General features: G+C 59.5%; 1 protein-coding gene across 3 annotated transcripts in view; it reads right to left on the reverse strand.

Annotated features, from left to right (window-relative positions):
- Positions 1–4,170: 4,170 nt before the first annotated feature.
- ZC3H18 (zinc finger CCCH-type containing 18) overlaps positions 4,171–27,358 on the reverse strand; it is a 58,918-nt gene continuing 35,730 nt past the window's right edge. For 2 of the 3 annotated variants that reach the window (XM_032853772.1, XM_032853773.1), the window contains exons 9-19: positions 26,087–26,355; positions 12,629–12,820; positions 11,654–11,779; positions 9,840–9,944; positions 8,518–8,661; positions 8,127–8,186; positions 7,163–7,323; positions 6,749–6,945; positions 6,157–6,253; positions 5,166–5,262; positions 4,171–4,624 (exon numbers count right to left, since the gene is read on the reverse strand). In XM_032853772.1, the coding sequence (XP_032709663.1) occupies positions 4,411–4,624; positions 5,166–5,262; positions 6,157–6,253; positions 6,749–6,945; positions 7,163–7,323; positions 8,127–8,186; positions 8,518–8,661; positions 9,840–9,944; positions 11,654–11,779; positions 12,629–12,820; positions 26,087–26,355 (1,662 nt within the window). In that variant the 3' untranslated portion in view covers positions 4,171–4,410. The remainder of the gene's footprint in view (positions 4,625–5,165; positions 5,263–6,156; positions 6,254–6,748; positions 6,946–7,162; positions 7,324–8,126; positions 8,187–8,517; positions 8,662–9,839; positions 9,945–11,653; positions 11,780–12,628; positions 12,821–26,086; positions 26,356–27,358) is intronic. The other variant, XM_032853774.1, reaches the window with a different exon arrangement.

Below are 27,358 nucleotides of genomic sequence, written 5' to 3' on the forward strand. Positions count from 1 at the left end.
ACTCCCTGGGTCCCACGGCCACCCCGAAGTGTCCCCCAGCTTAGCAGGGTCTGAGGGCAGGGGAGTGGCTAGGCTGGGCACCAGGCAAGCGCCGTTCCCTAAGTCTCCAAGGACACAAAGACGCCCTAGGGGAGCCCAGACCTGCCCTCCTGGTCCTCACAGGTGTCTGCACCTGCAAGGGGGCTGCCCTGTGGCCCTTGCCCTCCCGGGGAGCAGGACGTGGTCAGGGGAGACCCTGCCCCTCGCTGGCCCGGATGAAATGCTCCTTCCCAACAGATGGCTGGACAGATGCACTGAGTTCCCAGAGCTGCTCCTGCCTACAGTGTCCTGGTCCCTGGTCATCAGCGCTCTGCTCGCATACTTTCTGCAACGGGGAGATCACTATCTCCCCTGCATTAGTTTGTACAATAACAGAAATCCAATTGTGGGCAGGGTCCGTTCCTTCCGGGGTCTCCGAGGGAGGACCGCTCCCACCTCTTGGAGCTTCTGGGTCTGCTGGTAATTCTGAGAGTCCCTCGGCTTGTGGCCACATCATTGCAACCCCAGCCTCCTCCTCAGGTGGCTCTCCCCTGGGTCCGTGTGTCTCCTGCGCAAGGACGCTACCCTCGTTCAGAAAGATCTGAAGAACCAAGACCCTTCATTCGTCCCAGGGACGGGGGCCAGGACGCCAATGTCTCTTGCGGGGGTACACAGAAGACCCCGGACCCCCTCTCCAGGGTGGATGCTGGGGGATGGCTTGGTGCACCCGCGTAGGCCAGCTTTCCAGGACACCCCTCCTGAGGGGCTGACCACTGACTGCTGACTACTGACCGCTCCTGCCTCCTGTCTCAGGAGAGTTCTAGTCCCCCTCGGGTCCCCCCAGGAAGCAGTGTGAGCCCCTTGAGGGCAGAGGCGGTGGAGTGGTCCCATGGCCGCCCTGGCATAGAGCTGTGCCCAGCGCCTCGGGCTTCCATAAATACACTGGAACAAGGGGAAGAGGGGGCGAGCCTGGTTCCCCTGGAGTAACATGGGGTGACAGTGCCCCAGTTGCGGGGTGCTGGAAGGGGGACGCCCACTGTGCCGTGGTCTCACCTTCCTTTGTGTGTGTGGGGGGGTCTGCACACATGCACATGGGTGTCATTTATGAAACGAAAAGATGGTCACTTCTGCAGCCACTGCCTGGCGGGTGCGCTCTCGTGGGGGCCCCGCAGGCTGCACAGGGCACACACGCCGCAGCTTTGCCCACCCCCCCACACCAGCCCCCCATGGGAGGGGGGAGTTTCCGCATTTTCTGTGCCTTTCCAGAACAGCTCATGGGTGGGCCCCGTGCTGGGAGGAGGAACCCTGGGACCAGGCTGCGCACCTGACCTGCTTCATGGTGCCACCACCAGGGGTGCCTCCAAGTGGTCCTGACAGCCGGTCCACAAGGGGGTGGCGGGGGGGAGCTGCCCTAGGGGACGAGGGCCAGAGCCCAGGGGTTGGGGGTCCTGGCCGGCAGCACTAAGGCCGGAAGGGTGCAGGGCGGGGGCCTGGGCGGCACCTCATTCCTGTGGGTGGCTGAGGCAAGCGCGGAAGTCCGGGGTTGGGCAAGACTGGAAAGGCGCCACCAGAGGAAGACTGGAGGGCGTCCCGGAGGCCACGTCCCAGAAGGCCCTGCCCCCCAACCATGCCCCTTGGACCGCCTCCTTCAGTCTCCTGCTGAGTGAAGCTGCCAGCCGCCCTGGGGGGGCGGTTGACAACTGTTGCTGGGGAGAGCTGGGGGGCTGGGCGCATTGGGGAGGGCGGGGGAGGCGGCCCCGGCGCCCTGGCAGCTGCTGTGAGCAACCAGAGAGAAACCCACGGAAACGGCACTTTCGGCGAGCAGCCCGGGGAGCCGGGCGTGTCCACTCACGACCTTGGAGACTGTGTCTCACATTTGAGTGACAAAATTAAGAAATAAAAACCCCTTCTGTTTTTTTTTCTTTATCCGCTCAAGAAGGACGAGGAGAGAGGCTGCGGTGGGGGTTGGGGGATATAGCAGGAGCCAGGTGGTTAGGGAAGGAGCATGGGAAGGCCTGAGGGGACAGGCCGCGCAGGCTGGGGCCACGAGAGTTAGTGTGAGGAGTTAGGTCAGAGTTCCAGGAACAGGAAAGAGCACGTGCAAAGGCCCTGGGGTGGGAGGAATGGCAAGCAGGTGGTCAGCATGTGTAATGTGGCAGGGCTGCTCTAGCTGTGAAGACTGGACCTGGACACAGGGGTCAGTCTGGTGGACAGACATGGAACTGGAGGGACGGCCCTTAATTATGCCCACTATTTACATGTTAACCACAGCCAGGATCTCAGCCATCATGCTCCCTGGAGCACAAACATGTCTGAGGATCCATTACATAACAGGGCTTCCTTTTTCCAGATGCCTGGCCTGGAATGTTCTTCCCACGAATGTTCTTGGTACCAGACTGGGCAGGGGGAGGGTTGGCTCAGGCTGTGGCCCTTACCCCTCCCAGGACAGGTACTACTGAGTCTGGCCCAGAGGAGCCATGGGCCCAGATGCCTCATGCTCATTACACCGGGCTGGGCTGAGGGAACCAGGGCCATGGTTCCAGCCTTGGTGTCAGAGGCCCAGGCCAGGTCAGTGGGGCAAGGAGAGCTATGCGCAGACAGGGACATGTGGTAGGCTCACCTGTGGGCTCCCAGCCGGCTTGTGGGGTGCAGCGGCCCGGGAGTACAGAGCACAGGGGTCAGGATGGCCCCCGACGTGCCCTGGCTTCCTTCTTGGCTCTGTGTCCTCGAAGGCCTCCCACTCAGAGAATGGGAGTTCCTTTTGTACCCAGCTTTGACCCAAAGGCAGTTCAGATAAGCCTTGAAAACCTGCTAAGACCCAGGGGCAAGGCCACTGGCATAGGAGGGCCCAGACACCCTGCAGGACTTGGTGGCCACATGGAATGCTGTCCACCCCCAGGCCCCCAAGCTCCACCGGCCACCCAGCCTGGGCAGAGTGCCTGAGTGCAGCTCAGCGGGTCCCCGGTGCAGGAGAGAAGCCCTGGGGCTGCTGCCCGCTGACCTGGCCCAGGGCAGCCGCCTCCCCAGAACCGGGGTGGGGGGGGTGGCACGGGCCCCAGGGGGCATTCTGCCTGCCAGAACTTACAGAACTTGTTATAAAGCCATCTGAGTGCAGAGGGGTGCTGACACCCCCCAGACCGTGTGGGGGCCCCCCGAGGCCTTGGTGCCCCTTGGCGAGCTCACTCCTCCAAGACGGGGCTGCGGTGAGCACCAGGGTTCCTCCTCATTGGTCTTGGTGGGATGGGGCTCTCCAGGGGGAGCAGGGGCTGCGGCCGGCAGGACGGCCCCGCTCAAAGCTCCTCACAGCGGCAGGACCCCAGGACGGTCCTGGGCCCAGGACCTGTCAAGCCTGCCTGCGTGCACATGGCGGGGGAAGCGTGGGGGGACAACGACTGTGTGCACACCAGCTTTGGGGCCGGGGGCCGGCCTAGCCCGACAACCGCCCTTCCTGGCTCCTCTGCTCTGGGACCCACTCGAGGCAAAACAGGTCACCGGCGTGAGCGAGGGGGGCTCCGGTGTTCAGGATGCCCCGCCAGGCCCAGGGCCACCACGAGCATACCAGGTGCCCGCCCACGGGGGCCGAGGGGCAGAGAGGCGCCAAGGGCGTCTCCTTAGGGCCTCCGGGGCGCCCGCGTCCTCAGCCTCCATGAGCCGACGTGGGAGGGGCGGCTAACATGCGGGGGAGGGGGCAGGCCCAGGGAATCACCACCACCAGGGCAAGACGGTGCTTATCAAAATACTTTATTTTAGGAGACCCCTCGAAAAAAGACCCTCCACATTAGACAGACGCCCAACAACACCCTCAGCCTTTTTTTTTTTTTTTGGTCTTTTCTGTATTTTTTTTTTTTCCTTTTTAAATCAACTAAAACAATCTGAGGCTTAAAATAAAAGACAGGAAGTATTTCCCAATCGGACTTCAGTCAAGAATATAGATCTATTTTCTGACCCGGGCCGGGCAGGGGTGGGGCGGCGGCCGCTCAGGAGCTCGCGGCGCTCCGGGACGGGGAGGAGCGCGCGCAGAGGACAGGACTGCGGGGCAGGCTGGCTGGCAGTGGGGAGGGAAGCCGGGCAGGCGGCCCTGGGGCCCGGGACTGCTCATTTACATGACCCTGACGCCCAGCCCGGCTCCTGCCGCAGCCGGCCGCAGCCGGCCGGCCTGCCTCTGTCCGGCAGGACCTCTGCTCCGGGACGGGCCGCGTCAGTCCGGCCAGGTTGGGAGGAGACCGGGATACGGCATCATCTTCATCACGGTGGCTTCTTTTCCAGCTGAGAAACTGTTTTTTTCTTTTTTAATTTTTAAAAAGATTCACAGCCAAAATGAGACATTAACTTCAAAATCCCAGACGGCTGTGCTCGCGCCAGTCCCAAACACACGAGCGCCCGCGGCGGGGCCTACACCTTCCCGGGGATCTTGGCGCGTTTGCGCGCGATCGCGTCCTCCACGGCCTTGAGCTGCTTCAGCAGCTCCTCGCGCCGCGACAGCGTGCTGGCCTTCCCGGACTTCGTGCCGGCGGACGCGGAGCTGGCGGGGCCAGCGTCGGAGGCTTTGCCGGGGACGCTTGTGACCTTACTGGAGCTCTTGGACTGGGGTGACATCTGGCGCTTCCTGCGTGGGGGAAGGGAGGCCATCAGAGGGTCCACCGCGGGGCAAGGACACCGGACAACGGCAGCTCTGACCGGCCTTGCTGGCATGCGCCCCCCGTGCCCCCCGCCCTCGGCTGTGGAGAGCGAACGGGGCATGGTGTCCAGGGCTCAGCTGGCGCCCTGCTGACCCGTCCTTCCTGCTTCTGGTCCTCTGCGGCCTCCCCCTGCGGCGGGGAGAAACCCCACACGGCTGACCCAGGAGCGGCCCTGAGAGCCGGGCTGTGTGGGGGCTCCAGGGATAGCAGAGTCCAGGACCCATCTGGCCCATGACCCTGAGCAGTGGGGTGGCGGGGAAGGGCCTCCCAGACGACCTCCTGCGAGGAGGAACTCTCCGCCCTGCTTCTGGGGCCGACGGGGAAGGCGGGAGAAGCTGGGAGCACCAGGAAGCCTGGTGCCAAGGGCCCGTGTTCTAGGACCTGCTGTGGTGCAGGAACGCTCTGGCTGGCCAGCCCTGAGGCCCCGGTGCCCATGGGGTCCGCTCAGGGCATGGGTGGGGCGCTCACCTGTCTGGTGGGGCCACAGGCACCTTAGAATTCTGGCCTCTCTGCCGCTCTGACTTTGGGGAGCCGAGTCTCCCGCCGGACTTCCGGTCCCGAGAACCTGGACGACACGGGCGAGGTAAGACCATGGTCCCAGCTGGGAGTGGGCTGGTGTGCATGGACAGGGCTGGGTCAGCCCGGACGGACGCCAGCGTCGCTGCAGCTCAGTATGGCCTGTGCGCTCTCACGGGAAGAGGCAAAGGGCAGAGTCGGTCAGAAGGAAAGGACAGGGCAGCGCCAGTCATGCTGCAAAGCGAAGCTCCGCGAGCCCACGGAGGCTGAGTTCCGGACAGGCCACGGAGCTCCCACTTACCCGACACAAAGACCCTCATCACTCACACCTGTGAACTGGGAACAAACAGGTAGGAGAGGGCAGGAAAGAGAAGTAAAACTAAGAAGCCGGGGGTGTCTGCCATCCCGCTGTCAGGTGAGCGGGGAGGCCCGCGTGGGCAGCAGGAGTGGTCCGGCAGCAAAGGCGAGAGGTGCCCCCTCCTGCTCCGGACCGGCCCCCTGCCCTTGCTTAGGGAGGAAGGACGGCTCTGCACCAGCGACCAACGCCGGCCGGGCAGATGGCCCGTGGACAGCCGGGGTCGGACTGCAGTCCCGAGCCCCCCGCCTGCCCTCTGCCGCCCCCCAGAGTGCGCGTGCCCCGTGCCATCGCAAAGAGGAGGACTGGAGCCACCGCCCGTCAGAAGGCATTTTCAGAGAGGAAAAAAACAAGGACACTTGTTTTTTGTTCATGGAAATGTAGTTATTTTTCATAAAAAATGTTATTTGTTTAAAAATATAATACTTTGTTACTATTACCTTAACATTAATAAATGTTGACACTTTCTCCCCAGTTTTAACTTTTAACACCTTAATATCGATGGACGGACCCACACGAGCCTGCCCTGATGAGCGCACGGGCCCCGGCCCTCTGCCCTGCGGAGCCCCGCGGAGGCAGGACGCTCACCTCGGTCTGGGGATAAGTTGGCCCGCTTGGCTGGAGGAGGACTTTGCCTGTCTTTGTCGGACGGTTCATACCGCTTCCTGCCCCCTTTATCGGCCGCCTGGAACGACAGAGGGAACACAGTGAGGATGGCGGGCCTGACAGGCTGGCCACCGGGCGGCACCAGCCCCCGCGGGAAGCCGGGAGCACAGCGGAGCTGGTCCCACGCCCACCTCTGGGTGCTGACGGGGCCTCGAGGGAGGCAAGGCCAGGATTTCAGGCCTTCAATCTCTGCAGCAAAGGTACCGCAGACACTGTTCCCTGGGGGCCACCAGCACTGGAGAGGACCCCAGGGAACTCAGCGTCTCATCCTCGGAGTCGAGGGCGCCTTGGGGACGTCAGCTCACACAGGCCCAGCCACACGGAGAAGGGCTGGGGAGAGCAGCCACCACTCCAGACACTCTCACCTCCCAGGACATGCTACTGGGCTTCGTCTCCCCCATCAGAGCAGCAGGACAAGTGGGCTGTGTCCAGCCACCGCTCACTGGCCCCAGGAAGTCGGACACCCCTGGGGACTGGGCTCCTGGAGCTGCCACCAGCAGTGCCGTGGCCTCACCTTGTTCAACAGCGTCAGTTTGATCTCCTTATGGGCGACAAACGTGCCCTGCTGGGGCTGCCCGGGGGCCGCCTGCTGGGGGGCCGTGGGCTGCTGGGGTTTACCGCCGGCAGAGGGCCTCGAGGACTTGGGCAGCTGTGCGGACGAGTCCCTTTTCCGCTTGTCCTCTTTGACCCCATCTTCTTTTTTAGACTTTCCTGCCAACAACAAATGCTAAGTCACAGTCGCCATCCCGGCATGGCGGTCTCCTGAGGGGGGATGTGCTCTCAGCCAGGCCACGTGGCCGTGGGATGGAGCCGGGAGGTTCCTGCGCTTTCCTGTTCAACCAAGTGAGGCAGTGCGCACACCCTCTTTCCACGAAGGGCCTGCCCACCTCTGCAGCCACAATGCCCAGGACACGAGGACCCCCTGTACCTTTCTCCTTCTTGGTCTGGGCTGGGGTGGGGGACCGCGAACTTGCTGAGGACACGGGGCTGGCCAGGTCTGCGTACATGTCGTCTGAGTCCACGCTGTGCACCGAGCTACTACTCGACGTGGCGCTGGACACCGAGGAGACGCTGCTCACGCTCAGGGACCTGGACACACACAAGCACGTCTGCACCCACGCGGCCCCGAAGGGGAGACGGCCAGGGGCCAGAGGCCACGGGGGGCCGGTCGTGGGTGTCCACGTCTACGGTCCCCAGCCTCTGGTTTTGAGAACAAGTACCAGCACGCTGGAGACTCCAGGGAGTACGGTGGGGGGATTCAAGGTGCCCCAGGGTGAAGGGACGCCCCATCACGAAGTCGAGGGCCCTCGCACGAATAAGCAGCCACCCTGTTTGCTGGGCAGGGACGTAGGACGAGTGACTAAATGAGAGTGAGGCCGGTGACGACAGGGCCAAGGGCCCAGGTTACAAGGCCCGAGAAGGGGAGGCTTTGCCCTGTGGCCACACCAGACCCTGGAGCGGAGGCTGCCCTGGCCCAGCCCGCGGCTCTGGGAAACACGGGGACGGCGGCCGGCGCGCAGGTGCCGTGGCCACGGCTCCCGCCGTGATGAGGACGTGCCACTTGGCAGGCCGCTGAGTCCTGCACGCTCAGAAAACACCGGAGGCCCGTGGGAGAAAGCCAGGGCCCAGTTCCGTTTAGAGACCGGGTCTCTGAACCTCTCGGAGGAAGATCTGGGCTGCGCAGAAACGAAGGAGCGCGTCCGCTCTGGGAATCTAAGCACTGGAGGAGGCGTCTTCTCTTCCGACAGCTCAGGCGCCGCGTTCTTTCCTACTTGACTGGCCATCCCCTGGCGCCTGGAGCACGACGGGCGGGCCGGCGGGAGGGCTCCCGTGTGCGGGCCCGAGGGGGAGGCGGCCAGGGTTCAGGGGGCCAGGGAGGTGCTGACAATGACCTGGATCTGGAGCTGGAGCCGCTGTAGCTGCTGCCGCTGCCGCTGCCGCTGACCGTCCGCCTGCAACACAGAGAAGCCCGCCGTGTGGCTGCCGCGACCCCGACCGGCCGGCTCACGGTGCGTGGGGCTCTGCGCGCTTCTAAGTGCAATTTCTCCTCCAAAGAAAGACATCGGCCTTCTCGGCGTCCCACAGCAGCACTGCCCCGTTCTGGGGGAGACCTCAGTGTCGAGGGGCGCCTGCGTCCTGCACGACCACACCTCTGTCGTCATGATCGGGGGAAACTGAGACTCGGGGAGGCGACGTGACAGGAAAGCCACACAGGACAGGGACTGTCAGGCCCCAGACTCAGCTGCTTGCCCCGGGTGACCAGCTTGAAGCCTGTTTGCTCACCTCCTGGGGGGGGTCCTAGCTTGCCGCTCCCTCCTCCTGGCTTCCCGCAGGTCTCCTGGCTTGGTGGGCTCGGGGGCTGGAGCAGCGGTTTTGGGGGCCTGAGGTGGGACTGGAGGTGGGGCTGGCTTCTTCACTGACTTTTCTCTGTGACGGGAGACGGGGGCGGGGTCAGAGCCGGCCCCATGGGCGGAGGACAGGCCCACGTGAGGAGCCCCGAGAACCATGGAGCCGGCGCTTCCTCAGGAACGTGCCCCCCACCGGCCGCCGGCCCCACTCATGGGGCAAACCTTCACGGCCGCCAGGACCCCTCGCGTGTGGGACCCACACTGCAATATAAAGAACAACCCCGAGGGCTTTCCTGCGCTGTCAGTGTGGGGCGAGGACCCCGCTGACCGTCCTGGCGCCGGTGCAATCAGCAGGGATCCGCGTCGTGGGCAAAGGCGAGCCGCTTAGCACAGCGACAGGGGCGGCCAAGACACGCGCACACGCCGCCCCCCGTGTTCGCGAGGCCCCGTCACACGGCCCGGTCTGGACGGCTGCGAGCCCGGGCACCAGTCACGCCTGACACTGTTCCCTCCGCGGGCGTGGGCGGCTCCGGGTGCCCATCGGCAGTGCGGAGAGTTTCAGCGCCGTCCACCTGGCGAGCACCAGGCTACTGGGCGCTAAGTGAGTCGTACACGTGAGGACCGGGGACAAAGCAGGGGGGGCGCTGGCGCCACACACAGGCACCGGCCTCGCCCGCAGGGTCAACGCCCCCACTGGCTGCCTTTCAGTGCTCTGCTCGGGAAAGGAGTCTGCTTTCCCTTTGGGGGAGGGGCGTGGGCATGGCTGCAACCTGAGACACGCCTGTTAGGGGCTGTAACCCGACGGCAAGCTCCAGGTGCTTCTAACCGGCCACATCAGTCACGTCTGTTGACGAGGACCAGTGGGACCCCCTCCTGCAGCAGCAGCATGCGTGAACGAGGCCGGTCTGGCAGGCCGCCCCTCTCCGCACACCCTGGACACGGTCCTGGAAGCACGACGGGAACCACCTCCCTCCTGCCCGCTGGAAGAAACAGCAGGGCCTGCTCCCGGCAGACGCAGCGGTCTGACCCGAAGGAGAACGGCCGACAGCATGGTCCACACAGGGCTGCAGGCGTGCCGAGGTGAGCGTGGCCTTGAAGTTCACAGGCCAGGAAGAGAGAGAGGCTACGTCTGTGGCCTGTGGCCCCCAAGCCTGATCCCCCGACACCTCTGTCCACCTGCAAGGGTTCTCACTGGGACGTCCTCAGAGGCAACGGGGGGGAGGGAGAGAGGGCGAGCCTGCCCCACGGGGCACTTACCCTGCTTTCCCAGGCGGCGGAGCAGGCTCCCCCTTGGTTCTAACAGAAGGTCTGTGTGGGGACGGCGTTGGAGACGGGGAGGGAGACGAGGAGAAGGAGCGGGACCTAGGAGGAAGCAGACGCATGAGGAGGGAGCAGCGCGGTGTCCGTCTGCGTGGGAGCACGCCGGGGAGGTCACCCAGCTCCACAGAGAACGCTACTGCCAGGCTCTCAGCTGCCGCACGTCTGAAACGGCTTTCGGGCAGCTCTCGGTCCCCCCTGCAGCTCATGAGATGGCGAAGCCGTGACGGATCCTGCAGGAGGCCCGGCGGCCACGAGGACGGGGTGGGAAGGCCACACACTCAGCGCTGCTGCGAAGTCCAGCATGGACTCGGTGACACAGGCAGGACGGAGGGCCGAACAGGGGAGCGGAGCCCTGAGGCCCAGGGGGCTGGAAAGTGGGGTGGGGAGGGTGGGGGCGAGCAGCACGAGGTAGGGACGGCCAAGCCCGGGCGCTGCGCCCGTGGAAGGAAACGGAGATGGGCTCCAGGTTCATGTGTCAGCGGCAAGGATGGAGAGCCCCAGGACGGGGACGCTGGTGGGAAGTTCTGGAGGCTGGACCGGCCAGGCCACGATTCCGCTGTCCCGGGATCCAGCACTGCACCCCACGGGAGGCAGGCTTCCGAAAGGCCCCTGTGCTGGCGTTTTCTTCCTACTAAGAAACTGTCACGCACAAGGCCCCATTTTCCACCAAGCAACGGGACCGGTAAAATAAGGCGGGGCCCCTGCAATCATACACCCTGAGGTTTTAGAGACAGAGGGGTGCGGAGGAAGTGCCTGGGTCCACCCTCCTGATGCTCCTTGGCTGGGCTGGGGGTTGCCCCCAGGGGACGGACACCCCCGGTAACTGCCAGGAGCTCGGAGCCAGAGCACACAGCCTTGTGCCACAGTGTGTCCGTGCGGCCCGGGCACCACCTGCGACAATGGGGTCTCTCGTCTCATCCCCACTGTGGCCTTCCCAGGCAGCTGCGCTGCCCTATGGAGATGGTGGAGCTGCGGGGGGGGGGGGTAACCGCGTGGAGGCCCCTACACGGGCCGTCCTCCACTCCCCACTGTCCTCTGGCCTCGCCCTTCTCCTCTCCTAACTAAACCCTGAATGGGGGAAAGGGAAAGGAGAGGGGGCCGGGGGTCTCCCCACGCAGGTGTGCCCTGGAGGCGGGACACGTGGGTGTGCGTGCAGCGCAGGCCACCTGAACGGGCTGGAAAGACAGAAGCAGCAGACACAGAGCCTGAACAGGCCTGTTGTTACGTTAACCGACGACTGTCCCCACACAGACAACAACGGAGAATCCTCCAGAAACACCAGTGTGTCTCTTCAGTGCGAAAAACACACGTGTTGTCTGACCCTTCTAGAGGCGTCCACAGGAGACAGAAGACGGAAACGCCCTGGGAGCCCTGCAGTCGGCGCACGCACACTTCGAAGTCGTAACTGAATGAGAATGTGAATCACCGCCTGTGGCTAGCGGCCCAGTGGACAGTGCAGGTCCACAGGACGTGGCCACACAGTGGCTGGTCTCCTCACTTCAGCGCACGCACAACACAGGCCGTGGGGGGCCGCTTCCAAGCCGCCTCCCGACAGGCCCCGCGCTGAGCCCTCAGCGCCTGCAGCTTGTTATCTGGCCACCTGCACACACTTCACACGCTCCTCGGAAGTGACCTCGAAACGCGGCTCCGGCTGTTCTGAGAAGAGCCGGGTGCCCGGCGGGATGCGGGTGCACAGCGCGGCCGTGCCCAGACGCGCCCCCGCTGCCCACAGTGGCCGGCGGCGCACGTACCTGGACCGGCTGCCTGAGAACGAGCTGCGTCTGGAAGACCGGCTGGAGTAGGAGCTGTAGGAGGACGAGCGGGAGCGCGAGCGGGACGAGCCGGAGCCGGAGTACGAGGACGACCGTGACGATGACCTAGAGCGTCCAAGGACAGGGCTGGGGGAGGGGCTGGTCTTCCTCCACCTCCAGCCTGGCCGCCGCTGACCTGCTGTCCTCAGGTGCAGACCCAGGTGACGTGGCCACATGCCCACCTGCTCCCGCACCCCCCACGTCCTCCGTCCCTGCCTGGGCACACCCAGCCACCTGGCCACACAGCTACTCCCACCCGCCCTCTGGGCCCCTCTGTGGGCATGCTGCAGGCCAATCCCCTTTCTGGTGGAATCGTGTTTAGAAAGCAAGACGTGGGTAGGTGCGTGCTCACTACTGCTGGCGGACAGCTTCCAGGCCCTGGCTGGACACAGCCCCCCGTGCGGTCACACATGGATTCCTCTCTACCCATCTGGGTACATAATGAAAGCCCTGGGTCAGCACTGACCTCCCCAGTCCCCGTCTAGCATGGCGGGGTCCTGCCGGCCTCCCACCCCCACCACAGGCCTGCCTGCTTGTTCACACCCAGTCACGCTGCAGCCCACACCACAGGAGGAAGAGAGGGGCTGCCTCCATGACCGGGCTCATGCCATCCTGGCCTTCTGCCTCGTGGGGTCTCTCCCAGAGGGACTGTGTGAGCTCTCCCCGCCTCGCGGGCCCCCTCACCGGGTCTCTGTTCTGGGTTGCCAGCATCCTGGCTGAGGTCAACCGTTCCTTTTGGGGGTGTGAAGCCTTACGGAAGTTGTAAGCCTCAGTTCTGTCTGCCGCTAACGCCCCAGCGCCCCAGTTACTCAGTGAGTCTCTTCTAGACAAACAGGCTGACTGTCCTCCGGCCGGCGTGGTGCAGCCCTCCGGCAGCGTCCGTGCACCGTCGCTGTGACTGGCCAGCCCCCTTACCTGGAGGAATTAGAGGCAGAGGCTGACGAGGCTGATGTTTTCCGGCGCCTTCGTGCCCGGCTAGGGGAGACGGACACCCCGAGTTTCTTCTTGGGAGACTTGGACCGGCGCCAAGGATCCTTCCACTCATCCGCTCGCTTCACCTGCGGTCCCGCAGCGGCGGCCTCCTTCTTTGGTGGCTCAGCTTGACGGCTAGAATCAGAGGTGTCAGCCACTCTGGGACCTCCTCTGTGACAGCAATGCCGCTCGGGGAAGGACACTGAGAGGCAAGATGGCGGCATAAGCGCCTGCTTCAGGGGGAGCCTGACAAGTAACGGGTCACCCACCGGGGCCACAGAGCTCACTGCCAGCATGACAAGCAGAGCTCACACCACGGACGGTCTCCACGCACGTGTCCTTCCTGGAGGGACATGTCCTTCTCCTTCATGGAAACTAACCACACTGGTACTCACTTTTTTGGGTGTAACGACGTACAGAATTCCCCACCATACTACAAACTCTGGGAAGGACGGGGTGGCCTTGTCTACCATGTTCTCTCTAGAGCCAGCACAGCAGGTGCAAAACAAATTCTTCGTTTAAGGGCAATAAATTACTTGTTGCCCTCCACTTATGGCCAACTCATCTTTGACAAAGGAGAAAAGAATATTCAATGGAAAAAAACCAGTCTCCTACACAAGTAGTGCTGGGAACATGGGACAGCCACATGCAGAAGATTGAAACTAGACCATTTCCTTACACCACACACAAAAATAGACTCTAGATGGATGAAAGACCTCAACGTGAGGCAGGAATCCATCAAAATCCTTGAGGCGAACACAGGCAGCAACCTCTTCGACCTCAGCTGCAGCAGCTTCTTCCTAGGAACATCGCCAAAGGCAAGGGAAGCAAGGGCAAAAGTGAACTATTGGGACTTCATCAGGATCAAAAGCTTTTGCACAGCAAAGGAAACAGTCAACAAAATCAAAGGACAACTGACAGAATGGGAGAAGATATTCACAAACGACATATCAGATAAAGGGCTAGTGTCCAAAATCTATAAAGAACTCATCAGACTCAACACCCAAAGAACAAAGAATCCAATCAAGAAATGGGCAGAAGACATGAACAGACATTTCTGCAAAGAAGACATCCAGATGGCCAACAGACACATGAAAAAGTGCTCCATATCACTGGGCATCAGGGAAATACAAATCAAAACCACAATGAGATGCCACCTCACACCAGTCAGAACGGCTAAAATTAACAAGTCAGGAAATGACAGATGCTGGCGAGGATGCAGAGAAAGGGGAACCCTCCTACACTGTTGGTGGGAATGCAAGCTGGTGCAGCCACTCTGGAAAACAGCATGGAGGGTCCTCAAAAAGCTGACAATAGAGCTACCCTGTAACCCAGCCATCGCACTACGGGGTATTTACCCTAAAGATACAAACGTAGTGATCCGAAGGGGCACGTGCACCCGAATGTTTATAACAGCAATGTCCACAATAGCCAAACTATGGAAAGAACCCAGATGTCCATCAACAGACGAATGGATAAAGAAGATGTGGTGTATATACACAATGGAATACTATGCAGCCATCAAAAGAAATGAAATCTTGCCGTTTGTGACGACGTGGATGGAACTAGAGGATATTGTGCTGAGCGAAGTAAGTCCATCAGAGAAAGACAACTATCATATGGTTTCACTCATACGTAGAATCTAAGGAACAAAACCCACGGACATAAAGAAAGAGGGAAAAAAGAGAACAAAGCAAACTGTGAGAGAATCTTAACTCTAGAAACAAACTGAGGGTTGCTGGAAGGGTGGGGGGTGGGGGATGGGGTAACTGGGGGATGGGCATTCAGGAGGGCACGTGATGTGATGAGCACCAGGTGTTCTATGCAAATGCTAGACGACTGAGTACTACAACTGAAACTAATCATGTACCACGTGCTGGCTAACTGAATTTAAATAAAACATTTTAAAAACGCCCTAAGGACGCATTAAACTGAAGCATAAAATCCCTGTTATATTGGCCCTAAACCCCAAGAGTGTTTGCCATATAAGCTCACAGCTTGTATTACTGGAAAAGTAATCGCGGAAGTTAGTGAAACTTGTCAATTCCAGCCCGTCCCAGGCCAGCCTGGGGCTGCCGTCACCCCCTACATCCTGTGCTACTCTCGTCCTAAGAACGCTGGTGTGGGGTTCTTCCTCAGTCACCCCGCGGCCCAGCTCGGCCGGTCTGCAGCCCCCTGACAGGGCAGCAGGGCAGACAGAAAGCGAGGGACAGACTCCTCTTGTCACCATTAACTGTAGGTTAAGGACAGAGTGCCGCTGCCCGTCCCCTTCACAGCCCGGAAAAGAAATCCACCGAGGGTGCAGTGCTGGCCAAAGGAGGCCACCGCTGCCTCTGAGAGTCAACGTCTCCCCAGGGAGACTCTCGCATGCACTCTGGGGGGAACACTATGGGCTTCGTGGTGAGCTGCCCTTCCCCCCGGAAGGGCCGCCAGCCCACGCACACCGAGCCACCAGCCAGCGCCCCCTTCCCTCTGAGGGCTGTTTTAATTTATTTGTACACAGACAACCATTTTCATTTTTTACTTCATTTCTACAGTTACTCACTAGGACAAATGATTTGGCTTGTTTTATGAAAATGATGTAATTTCTTCTCAAAATGTATTTAACCCTAAAAAGTAAAAATAACAAAAAATATAAACCGTGTCCATAGGCCCTGGATACAGAAAACCATGCTGGCGGCACAAGAATGAAGCGGTTTAGGGAGCAGCTGAGGGAGGGGTCTCTTCTGCAGACCACCAGACCCAAACACTGCTGAGCTGGGCCACAGATCTGGGGACCCAGACCAGAGAGCAACAGTTTCCGGCTTGGACACAGAACTGGAACTGTCCACGTTAACGGCAGGTGTTTTGGCGAAACGACTGAATGGACACCCAATAAAGAGCTCCTGGGAAACCCCAGGGGGAAGCACGCCTGGGCACTGGGGAGGCCGGCGGAGGCAGGAGGCACGCCCTTGGACTTCCACGTGGGTGGCCACGTGGGCCGGGGTGATGGCAGCCACACGACCAGGCTGTCCTTCTCCACTGTTTTCTTTGTTCTTTACAAAGTTCTCCACACTTTTCTACCCCATCCTGTTTCACGTCTATCACAGAAAACCCCCAAATGTTATTTAAGAAATGTTTCCCCTCTGGCAGAGGACAGCTTCTGCTATGCTGACTGGCACACAGGCCCAGGAGTTTTACTAATTCTTGGTCCTAGCGACGCGTTCTCATCTCTCACAGGACCTCCCTGCAGAAGGAAGGGGCCCTGGCGCCGCTGCAGGGCCAAGTGGCTCTTACGGCCGTGGCTGCCGACCCTCAGCGGCCTCTCGGCCGCACACCGGCAGGGATGGGAGAGAAGACGCCCCGCGCAGGTCCATAAGCTGAACGTGACCCGTCGGTAAGGCAGCAGGGCTGGTGCGGCTGTGCTCTGAAGCCCTGGAGGGCCGCACCCCTGCCCCGGAGCCTAGGACCCGGTGGTGGTGCAGCTGGTGTCATGCGGGTGCCCGGCCCCAGAGTCCGACCAAGTGACAAACGCTGCACCAAACTGAATCGGAAACCCTGTGGGCAGGTCAGCTGATCAACAGTCTGAAGACGCAGGGGTGGGAGAGGCGGCGGGAAGGGCCGCGGTCAGCAGGGGCAGCGGGCCAGCATTTGCATAAACCCTGCTCCACGGAGAGGGGAAACAGGCCTCGCTCTGCCCAAGGAAGGGGCCTTCCCCAGCCCTGTGACCGCACACTCTTATCTTCCAGGCTCTAACGCTCCGCTCAAGGCTTGGAGAGGGACTCCGGGGAGCAAGGGTCAGCCGCAAGGCCTGCCAAACACAGACGTCACAACACAGCACAACCCCGGCCCGACACTCACAACACGCCTCGCACGTCACATCAGGGGTCAGAGGCGTGAGACGTCAGCGACATGAGGCCGCGACATCAAGGTGTCTGGAAACTCTGAACAGAGCGGCAGCCAAGTTTGGGGTCAAAGGTGAAACGAGAGAAAACATAAAGGTGTTCTTCTAAAATCGAAAGGCCTAGGCATCCAATAAAGGTCCAAGAAAAGGGACTTAGAAGTGACTGAACTCTTCACAGTCCTGTCACAGCACCTCTCACGGGAGAGCTTGGCCGCGACTGCATTCTGGCAGCCTGCGTTCTGGGGCTTTCGAGGAAAGCCTGCGCTGTGATCACCTCCCCTAACCCCTGGGCAGAAACCCCCAACGGGGGTCCTCCGCGCACCCTGCTGAGCACCACGCCTGGGGGACGCCCGCCAGGGAAGACTCCAGGGGCTGGCAAGGCACCCCTCCCTCTGGGATGCTCACCTTGCGTGGAAATCCCACTTCTTCCTTGTCTCGGACTCTGCTGAGTTCTTACGACCCACCCCAGCGCGCCACAAGCCCTCTTCCAGCCTTGGCCAGGCCACGGGTCCCTCTCGCAGCAGACACACAGTAAGATGCGAGAGAACTTAGACCGGCTGCTTGCGGTTCTCATTCTGGTGCCCCCCCAGGCCCTGAGGGAAGCCCCAACGCCGGCCGACGCACGCCCCATCAGCGAGGCGCACAGCCAGCACCCCGGAACCTGACATTTCCAGGGGCCGAAGCCGGGTCCTGGCCGGAGGGGCCCAAGGGCGGGTCACTGCTGTGGACGGTTCTCCCGGGGCGAGGTGGGGGGCAGGACAGACAGCCTTTCCGAGTGAGAGGGCATCCGGTGACAGACCCAGCACGTTCACTCTCCAACTATGAAAACATCCCTAACTTCATCAGGAACCAGTAACCCTGAGAGAAACGTGACTGCCAGCAGCGGGGACAGGCACGTCCCCACCCACTTCCCCTTTAACTTCCGGGTGAACAGGGAGAGGAGAAGCCTCCTGTTTCAGGCCGTGGGTAAGCGGCGTTCGCGTCCGTTTCCTGACCGCTGCAAGGCCCATGACGTTGCCCGAGGCTCCTCACGGCTCCTGCCCCCGCAGCCTCCCCCGCAAGAACCCAAAGCTCCCCCTGGGGGCCGGTCACGCTTGAGGCGGCTCCGCGGCACGTCCTTCTGCCTCACGGCTGCATCCGTGTCCACGGGCACTTCTCCAACTCCTGCTGACAGCAGGTGTGCGGCCTCAGACGCGAATTCCCCGGGGAACGCGACCGACTGCCTTTTTGTCTTCGGCAGTCGGGCAACTTCCCGGGCATTCAGTGGCTTAGGCCCCGGGCACGACGACCTTCCCGGGGGCAAGCAGTTCAGCGTGCCCAGGACGGACGAGAGGTCAGGACAGTGAGCTAAGGTCTACTGCATCCCCAGACGAGCGCCTTTGCCCTCACCAAAGATTACCGACCGTTCGGACGCCAGGCCCAAGAGCAGCTCGGAGCGATCTCCAGCGCCTGGCTCGTCAGGAAGCACGGGACGCCACGCGGCGGGGAGCAGAGTGGGAGGCTGGGGCGACCTGCCAGCCCACGGCCTCGGGACAAGGCCCACCCGCTTTTGTGGGGCCACGCACACCCCGCGAGGCTCCCGACAGCCGTCTGGGTGTGGTCGTCGGACACACTCAGGGGCAGCAAACGGCGGGACACCAGCACGCTGGTCTAGGGCCGTGTGAGCGCGCACAACTTGCCACGTTCGGGTTCCCGACGCCGACAAGCCGCAGCGTTGCGTGAGGGGGGCTGAGGAGCCACGACGCTGCGGCGAGGGTGACGGGCAGCTGGAGGGGAGAGCGGCACTCAGACAACCGGGAGTCACCCAATACAGAGGGGAAACCTGATGTGTAGTTTTTGCAAAAAATACAGCAGACCGGAGCAAGGGTCACCTTCTCTCTAGGGCGGCAGATGGCCGTGCGGCCTCGGACGTGACACACAGGGCAGCGGTTCCGGTGTAGCCCATGTGGCTACAACCGACCTCCCTTGCTTTGGCGCTTCCGGCCTCCAAGGGGAGTCCGGAGCAGTGGGCGCCTCTGGGAGGGGCTCTGGGAGCCCCGTGGAGACGGGCGTGAACGCCTGCCCACTGCCAACCCACCCTGGGCCCCTGGGGGCCTCACACTGGATGCAGGCCCCTGGCACCCTGAGACGAGAAGCCCTCGGCGGAGGCAGCGGGCAGGAACAGGGCTCCCTCGAGAGGACGGAGGAGAGCTCCGGGGAAGTGAGGAGCCTGCCCTCTTGGCCCCAACGGGCACCAAACCTCACACGTGCATCTGAACACTAGTGAACAGCTTTAAGCAGTCCCGGCAATCCCTCCAGGAAGATCCCAATTACTACCTTTATCTAGAATGAAATTAATTTGCGTATGCCAAAGAGCACCCTAATTACCGCCCAGCTCCGCCCGGGGCGGCACGCCCTCTGGCTCGGCTCTAAAGATCAGAAGGTTTCACGAAAGGGATTTCCCTCTATTTACATAGATGCGTTCCACAGAACTGCTTATAAGGCTCTGCTCAAGGCCTAATTCCAGACAGGAACCCTAAAGGGGGCGAGAGACCGCGGCCCCAAGCCTTGGCTATCTAGAGCAAAGCTCGTCAGAACCCCCGGAGGGAGATGTTCCACAGAAAACACTTGCCAAGCAGCCCCGTGGGGACGGCCTGGCTCGGGCGGGGCAGGCGGGAGAAGGGCAGACAAGACGGCGGACGGCAGTGGGGGGCGGGGGGCTAAGACCCAGGGAGCCAGGCAGTCTGCCGGCACATGGTCCTCGCCACGCCTCACCCCACGGGGCCGAGGCTGTGCCCCACTGCCGGGCCACGGGCATCTGGGTTGCGAGAGCTCTCGCTGGCCACAGACAGACCGCACTGAGTCTATCCTCGCCAACTGCCATGTGTGCCCACTGGACTCCGCGACGAGCAGTCCTGGGGCCGGCCCGACCCCCTGCAGAGTCCTTGAGCACCAGCAAAGACGAAAGCTTCCCACTCCACTCTGAATGCAGTCATGACGGTCTCCTACTTGAGGCGAGAAAAGTGCTTTCCATCCAGCTGTGGATGTAAAATTCCCACCCCGTCCTGGGTAGGTAAGTAAACCGATCTAGAAAAGGGAGCCGACACAAACATACTATGCAGGGAAATTAGCCGCCTCCTAAAGTGGTCACGCCAGCTCCGGTGCTCAAAGGGAAAGGAAACAGGAGGGCCGCGCTGGAAATTCTGCTCTGGGGAAACCCTAGCCCTTCGTGCTGGCACAGGGCTGGCGGGGTTCCAGCCAGGGTGATCAAAGACGGAGTTCAAGACTCCCCAGCAGCAATGAGAGGCTGAATCCAGACCAGGGAACAGGGCGCACCTGCCTCTGCCCACAGGAGCATGAGTGAGGGTCTAGGGAAGGAAAAGGAGGGGGATGCGAGCCTAGCAAAAGGAAGCAGACACCAGGGGAGGGCAGGTCTGCCTGGTTTGGCGAGAAAGCTGCATCTCATTTTAGGAAGAATCCACGTAGCCCCGCCTCCCGAACCCGCCCCGCCGGCTCAGCGGTGCTCCTTCACCCGAAGGCCCGAGGCTGTGCAAATGTAGGGCTCGAGGCTGGTCTTCACAGGGATCTGGTGCTTGGGGGCTAAGCCAGTACATGCTAGTGCCCTTCGAGCAGTCTTTTTGGATTCACATGGACACCCCCTGGAGGGGCCAGGCAGCACTGAGAACACGAGGGCTAGAAGGGCGTCTGTCTCACGAGTGAGCAACAAGCAGAGACGGACACAGCCACTTGCGCAGCTGTCCTCCCTCCAAGAGGTGCTAAAAGCACACTCAGGTGTATAAAAATGTCCCTGAGCTGGACACACAGACACTTGACTTGGAGCTACCTGGCTTCTTGGAAACAAGCAGGACATGTGAAGGGGGTGGGGGACGACGGTCCACAGCCAGAGTACATAGGAGGAAACACACTCGAAAGCCATCCAAACACTGGAGTGGACGAGTGGATGTGCCTCAGGACGCCACAGAGTGACGGGGCAGAGTGACAGCCTCGACATCATCTGCCCATCTTCCCTGTGTCTCTCCTTTCCAGACCAGGCATCTGGATACACATGAAAACAGCTTTTAGGCATTTGGAGAGCAGAACTCCATCTGCAATTTCATCAGTCCTACAATGTTTGCTATGACAGATGAAGTAAAAAGGGAGACTAGTACCAAACCCAAAACTAACTTATAGCACCATCACGTGTCTGCGGGCTCCAGCTCTGGACTGGGCCGTGACGGGGGGCGCCGATGCTGTGGGGGCCTGCAGGGGACCGCGCTGAAGAAGGCAACAGGTGATAACACATCCGTCAACAGTAACGTGACATCAGGGAGTGCTAAAAGCCATGACGAACTATCTAGCAGGGTGGGAGAGGCAGGGAGGCCCCTCTAAGCAGCAAGATGTGAGCCACGTCCTGGAGACACGGAGGGACGGCAGGGGCAGGTGACGGCCGGGGCACAGGCCGGATGACCAGCAAAGTCGGCGGTGTGAGCAGAGGGAGCCGGGCCTCCTGCTCCGGCAGCGCTCCCAGAGCGGACACAGCCCCACCGTGGAGCCCTCACAGGACTTGTCCTGCGCATCTTGGGGTAAAGGGCTTCTATCAAAACAGGGCTTCAATGGCCCAACGCCAGGAAGGCGAGATCAAGCGCCGTCGTTCGCACGCGGTCACACCTTCAGGACAGTGCAAAGAGCGGCCGCCGCAGCCCGACGGTCATAAAGCTGTTGAAGATGGAGCAGTCTCAGTGCATCCAGAATATGCGATCACTGAATGTTCTTTAAAAACATTATTTTGCCCAATGTTAGGAAAGTATGAGAAAATACAGCAAATTACTGAGGACAATTTATCACGATCCAGAGGAAGAGAAGAGTGAAAACCGGTGCTCACAAAGACTAAGCACCCTGCGGCTTCCTGCCAGAAACAGAGCTGCACAAGAAAGGGGCTGGTCTGAGCAGAGAGAACAGGAGCCTGGCTTCATCCACCAAAAAACTGTAACTAATAAATGAATTCGGTACAAAGGAAACAAAGGATACAAAGTCAACATTACAAAAAAAAAAAAAAATCTGTTGCATTCTTATACACTAACAACCTGAAAAAAACAACAAAGGAAACAATCTCATTAACAACCGCATCAAAGACAGTACACTGGGGGACACCTGGGCCGCTCAGTCCCTTAAGCGGCTGCCTTCAGCTTGGGTCATGATCCCAGCGTCCTGGGATTAAGTCCCACATTAGGCTCCTTGCTCGGCAGGGAGGCTGCTTCTCCCTCTGCCTCTGCCTGCCAGTGCTCTCTCTGACAAATAAAATCTTTTTTTTTTTTTTTAAAGATTTTATTTATTTATTTGACAGAGATCACAAGTAGGCAGAGAGGCAGGCAGAGAGAGAGGGGGAAGCTGGCTCCCCGCAGAGCAGAGAGCCTGATGTGGGGCTTGATCCCAGGACTCTGGGATCATGATCCGAGTTGAAGGCAGAGGCTTTAACCCGCTGAGCCACCTAGGCGCCCCAACAAATAAAATCTTAAAAAAAAAAAAATACATTGGGGGTGCCTGGGTGGCTGAGATGGGTAAGTGTCTGCCTTCCACTCAGGTCCTGATCCCCAGGGTCCTGGGATCAAGCCCTGCATCAGGCTCTCTGCTCAGTGGAAGTCTGCTTCTCCCTCTCCCTCTGCCCCTCCCCTCCCTACTCATGCTCTTGGCATAAAAATCTGAAAAATACATAAAAATCTTAAAAAAAAAAGTACATAGAAATAAATTGAGCCAAGGGGGTGAAAGAGATAGATACTGAAAATTACAAGACATTAATGGAAGAAACTGAAGACCACACAGATAAAGGGACATATATCCCATGTTCATGGACTGGAAGAAAGGATACTACAAAAATGTCCCCTAGTACCCAAAGCCATCTACAGATCCGATGCAATCCCTATCAAAATTCCAATGATACTTTTCTTTAGAAACAGAAGCAACAATCGTACAATTTACGTGGAACCACAAAGACCCCAAAGAGCCAAAGAGCCAGAGCAAGAACAAAGCTGGAGGCATCAGGCTTCCCGATCTCAGACTGCATCACTAAGTCTGAGTCATCCCAACTGCACGGTATCGCGTAAAAACTGCCACAGATCAGGGCGCCTAGCGGGCTCAGCCCACAGAGTGCAGGACTCTTGGTCTCAGAGTCGTGAGTTCAAGCCCCATGCTGGGTGTAGAGGTTATGTACAAAAACCCAAAAACTAAAAATCAAGAAGAGACACAGGGCAATGGAACAGAAATGAAAGCCCAGAAAGAAACCCACACATACACAGCCCATCACGACACAGAAGGCAAGAACATGCAACGGGTAAGGGCAGTCCCCTCAATGAATGGTGTCGGGGACACTGGACAGCCACAGGCAGAATGAAACTGGACCCCATCTCACACTGCGCCACAGATAACTCCAGGTGGACTAAAGACTCAAAATGGTGAGACGACCCAAAACCATGAAGTTCCTAGAAGAAAACAGGAACAAAAGCTCCTTGATATGCATCTCCGTGATGTCTGTCTGGTCAGGACGTCTGCAGCGCAAGAAACAAGATAAAACATAAGTAAGTGTGATCACTGCACTCTACCCCGAAACTAGTAATACAAAACGCGTTAATTAATGGAACTTAAATAAAAAATAGATATGGAAAAATAAATTAATAAGCAGGACCACATTCAACTAAAAAGCTTTTGCACAGAAAAAATAATAATAAAATGAAAAGACAACCTACAAGAATGAGAAAAAATATGTACAAACCATCTACCAGATAAGGGATTAACACAGAAACTATGCAAGAAATTCGTACAACTCAACAGCCAAAAGAAATCGGACTTAAAATGGGCCATTTCCTGACCAGACATTCTGTAAAAGAGGACATCCAGATGGCTAACAGGTCCGTGAAAACATGCTCAACACCTCTAATTATCAGGGACACGCAGGTCAAACCCACAATGAGGTATCACGCCCCACCTCTTCAAGTGGCCGAAATCCAAAGCAGAGCTGGTCACCATGTCAGTGAGGGTGAAGGAAAGGGCAGCCGGCCATGACCGAACCCCCACTTCTAGCTAAACGTCCAAAGGAAATGAGAACAGAAAGAGATGTCTGCACTCGCCCGCTCGCCTCAGCAATCTTCTCAACAGGAGCCCGCGGCTGGACACACGGATCAAGGAAATGTGGATGGACCGCATGAGGGGTACGGCTCAGCCACGGAAAGGAGGCTGTCCCGCCCTCGGTGAGGACTCCGATGGCGACCGAGAAGTGGGCTAACTGAGTAAGTCAGACAAAGAAAGCCTCTCTGTTCTCACTGTGCCTGCTCACTTACACGTGGAATCCTTTTTTTTTCCTTAAAGAGTACTTATTTATTTATTTCACAGAGAGAGAGAGAGCAGGAGAGGGAAGAAAGCAGGGGAATGGGAGAGGGAGAAGCAGGCTTCCTGTCGATCAAGGAGCCCAATGCTTGATCCCAAGACGCTGGGATCGCAACCCGACCCGTGGGCAGGTGCTGAATGACTGAGACACCGAGGCGCCCCTTCTATGAGGAGCCTATCAGAGCCGAGCTCATGGAGACCGACAGCAGAAGGGCGGGTGCCACGGGCTGGGGCTGCCGGACATGGGGAGCTGCTCCCACTTCCAGTCAGAACAGGACTGAGTCTGGGGATCTAGTGTAGCCACAGGGGCTGCAGCGAGGGATTCTGTCTTGTGCACGTGAAAGCTGCCACGACGGTAGATCTGACGTGTTCTCCCCACGCACGGCAGTGGTGCCGGTGCGGACGGACAGCGGAGGCCATTCTGCAGCACGGAGGCAGGGCCACGCATCACACTGTGTATTTTAAGTTTGTGCAATGTCACATGTCAACACATGTTAACTGCGCCTAATAAAGTTGGAAAAAATGTAAAAAAAGAGGCTTTCCCTCAAAAAAAAAAAAGAAAAAATGCACATCATCAAGAAGGCGAAACTGAGAATGCCAAGTACAGTGAGGGGTGCGCACGCGCAAGAGGATGCTGGACAAGGGGTTTGTGCCCAGAACACATCCAACTCAGAAATAAAGACCGTGAGCAAATAACAAAATAAGGAAGTGGGGAAAAGGATCTGAACAGACGTTTCTCTAAAGAACATACACCAAGAAGCACATGAAAAGAGGCTCAGGGAAATGAAAATGAAGCCACAGTGAGCTGCCAGGTCACACCCGCAGGACAGCCACCACCACAACGAAGGCGACGATGATGAATCGCCTGGAGGAAACTGGAACCCTCACGCGTTCCCGGTGGGAATGTCGACTGGTGCAGCTATCTAGGAAGATTCTAGAAATTCCTCAGAAGGTTAAACACAGTGATCCTATGATCCAGCAGCTCCACTCCGAGCTGTATACCCAAGGGAAGCGAGAACAATTCCCACACTCACGTTCACAACAGCCAGAAGGCAGGAACAACTATGTGTCCGTCCGCGGCCAAGCAGGTAAACACACGGCCGTGCACACACACCCACACCACAGGGTAGCAGCCAGCCGCAAAAGGGAGCAAAGTAAGGGTACGTGAACCTCGGAAAACATCTTGCCAAGTGAAAGGAGCCAATCACAGAAGCCCGCACGTGTGATCCCGTCTGTGTGCAGTGCCCAGCAGCAGCAAACCTACGGACAGAAAGTGGGCTGCTGCTGCTGGGGCGGACGGCGTCTGGGGGGAATGAGCCCAGCGCCTCCGTGCCGAGCGTCCTACACGCCGCTGCCCTTGCCCGCTTCCAAGAGACGTGCTGCGGGGCGTGCACACGTCCTCTCATGAGGCCGCAAACACAGACAAAACTTCTCCAGTTCCATGATCTTCTGAGGATCACCTGCCCGCTCTAGTACTCAAATATACATATGGACGTATTTTATTTATTTTTCAAAGATACATTCATCTTAGAGAGAGAGAAAGAAAGAGGGAGCAAGTAGTGGGAGGGGCAGAGGGAGAGAGAAAAACCTCAAGCAGACTCTGAAGCAGACACTGAACACAGAGCCCGACGTGGCGCTTGATTCCAAGACTGCGAGACCACGACCTGAGCCGCAATCACCAGCCGACAAGGGACACCCTGGTGCCCCGTGTGTACTTTAAACAAGGGCTGTATGAAGGCCCAGAACTTGCCCAGCCTCTCGGGCCGCTGCTGTGCTGCGTGCCGTCGGCGCCCACCCTGCGGTCTCCCTGGCAGCTCTCCTGGCACAGAGCACCAAGGCGAGCACCCAGAGAAGGGCTGCCCGGAGACTGCCCTCCACCGGCGGACACGAGAGCCCACACGGTGGCCAGCAACCTCCTACCCTCGCTGCCAGAGCAGGGGCACTGGGAATTCACAACTTTCCCGATTTAGGGCGACGAGAAGGAGCACCTGGCGTGTGCTCCCACCGTCACACACCCGCCCCTCAAAACACACCAGCATTTCTCAGCAACGATTGTGGGCGCGGGGCTACGGCCAGCAGACAGGACCCGTGAGCAGCTGGCGAGCCCCTTCCTCTCCGGGCCCGGGGCCACGAACCCAGAGCCCACGGGGCAGATGGCCTACCTTGGCGGCTGCGGGGAACGGGGCTTCGGCTTCTCCTTCTCCTTCTCGCGCTCCTTCTCGCGGTCACGGTCTCTGTGCTGCCGGTCCTTCTCGTCCCGCTTGGCTCGCTCTCTCTCCCACTCCTCCTTCCTCCGCTGCCGCTCCTTGTCCCGCTCCCGCTCTCGCTCCCGCTCTCGCTCCCGCTGCCGGCGCTCCCGCTCTCGGTCCCGCTCCCGCTCCCGCTCGCGCTCCCGCTGTCGGTTCTCGCGCTCCCGCTCGCGCTCCCGGTCCTAAAGCCAAACGCACGTGCTGGGTGGTGCCTGGCACCGAGGTCGCGGGGATCGACCTCAAGTGCTCACTCCGTTCCCGTTTCTCCTTAAAACACAGCGTTACGCGGGGAGCTGGATTCCAGCTTGGGCCCCAAGCTGGCGGCTCAACACTACCTGCCTCCCGCCTCAGCCCTTCCAGCGGGGGCTGGACATGACCCAGCAAGGCCTCCGGTGGGCTCGGCCCGAAGCATTCTGCTCAGGGGAGTCTGGTACAGAGGGGGTGCCCCAAAGTGGGGCTCTGGCCCTTGCTTTCCTAAGCACAACCCTTCAACGCCTTTCTGAACTAGCAGTCTGCACTCATCCATCCACGTGCGCTAATAGTCAAAGTTAAAACGATAACGCCCGAATCACAGCAGGAAGATGGGTTTCAGGCTCCAGGAGGCTGTGGGAGGAAATGAAGCACGTGTCTGCCTTTCCCCTGGCCCAAATCATGGACATGGTAAGGGAGAGAGGAGGCGGAAAGGGACTCTAACAGGACTTACTGACCTTCCAGGCTGCCCTGCCTGGCATGCACACTGTGCCCCGGCAGCCTGGCCCCACGGACATGCTACCAGGGAGAGCAGCACAGGATGGTCGACCACGGTCCCACCATCTGTGGGTTCCGAGGAAGTCACCACCCTTTGTCCTCAAAACTCCATCACAAAGACCAGCCTACTGCTCCCACCCGACCTCTGCTAAGCGGCAGCTGTCCCATCACTCTGAAAACATGAGGGACTCAAAGACTGAAACGTCCATCCATCGAAAATACCAACACAGAATGGTCTTCCAGGAGACCACCACAGCACAGCTGGGGAGAGGCCCAGGTTACGCCAACGGAGGAGGACAGCACAGTTACAAACGGTACTATTAAGGAGCCTGAAGGAGGAATTTGTTCGGGAGCGTGGAACACACCCCCATGCCGGCTTATATCAACATGAATAACCCTATCCACAAACCTAATTTTCAAAATTTGAAATTTCACACC

This window comes from Lontra canadensis, unplaced genomic scaffold (genome assembly GCF_010015895.1).
Source record: "Lontra canadensis isolate GAN:19392208 unplaced genomic scaffold, GSC_riverotter_1.0 scaffold8, whole genome shotgun sequence".
NCBI classification, from domain to species: Eukaryota; Metazoa; Chordata; class Mammalia; order Carnivora; family Mustelidae; genus Lontra; species Lontra canadensis.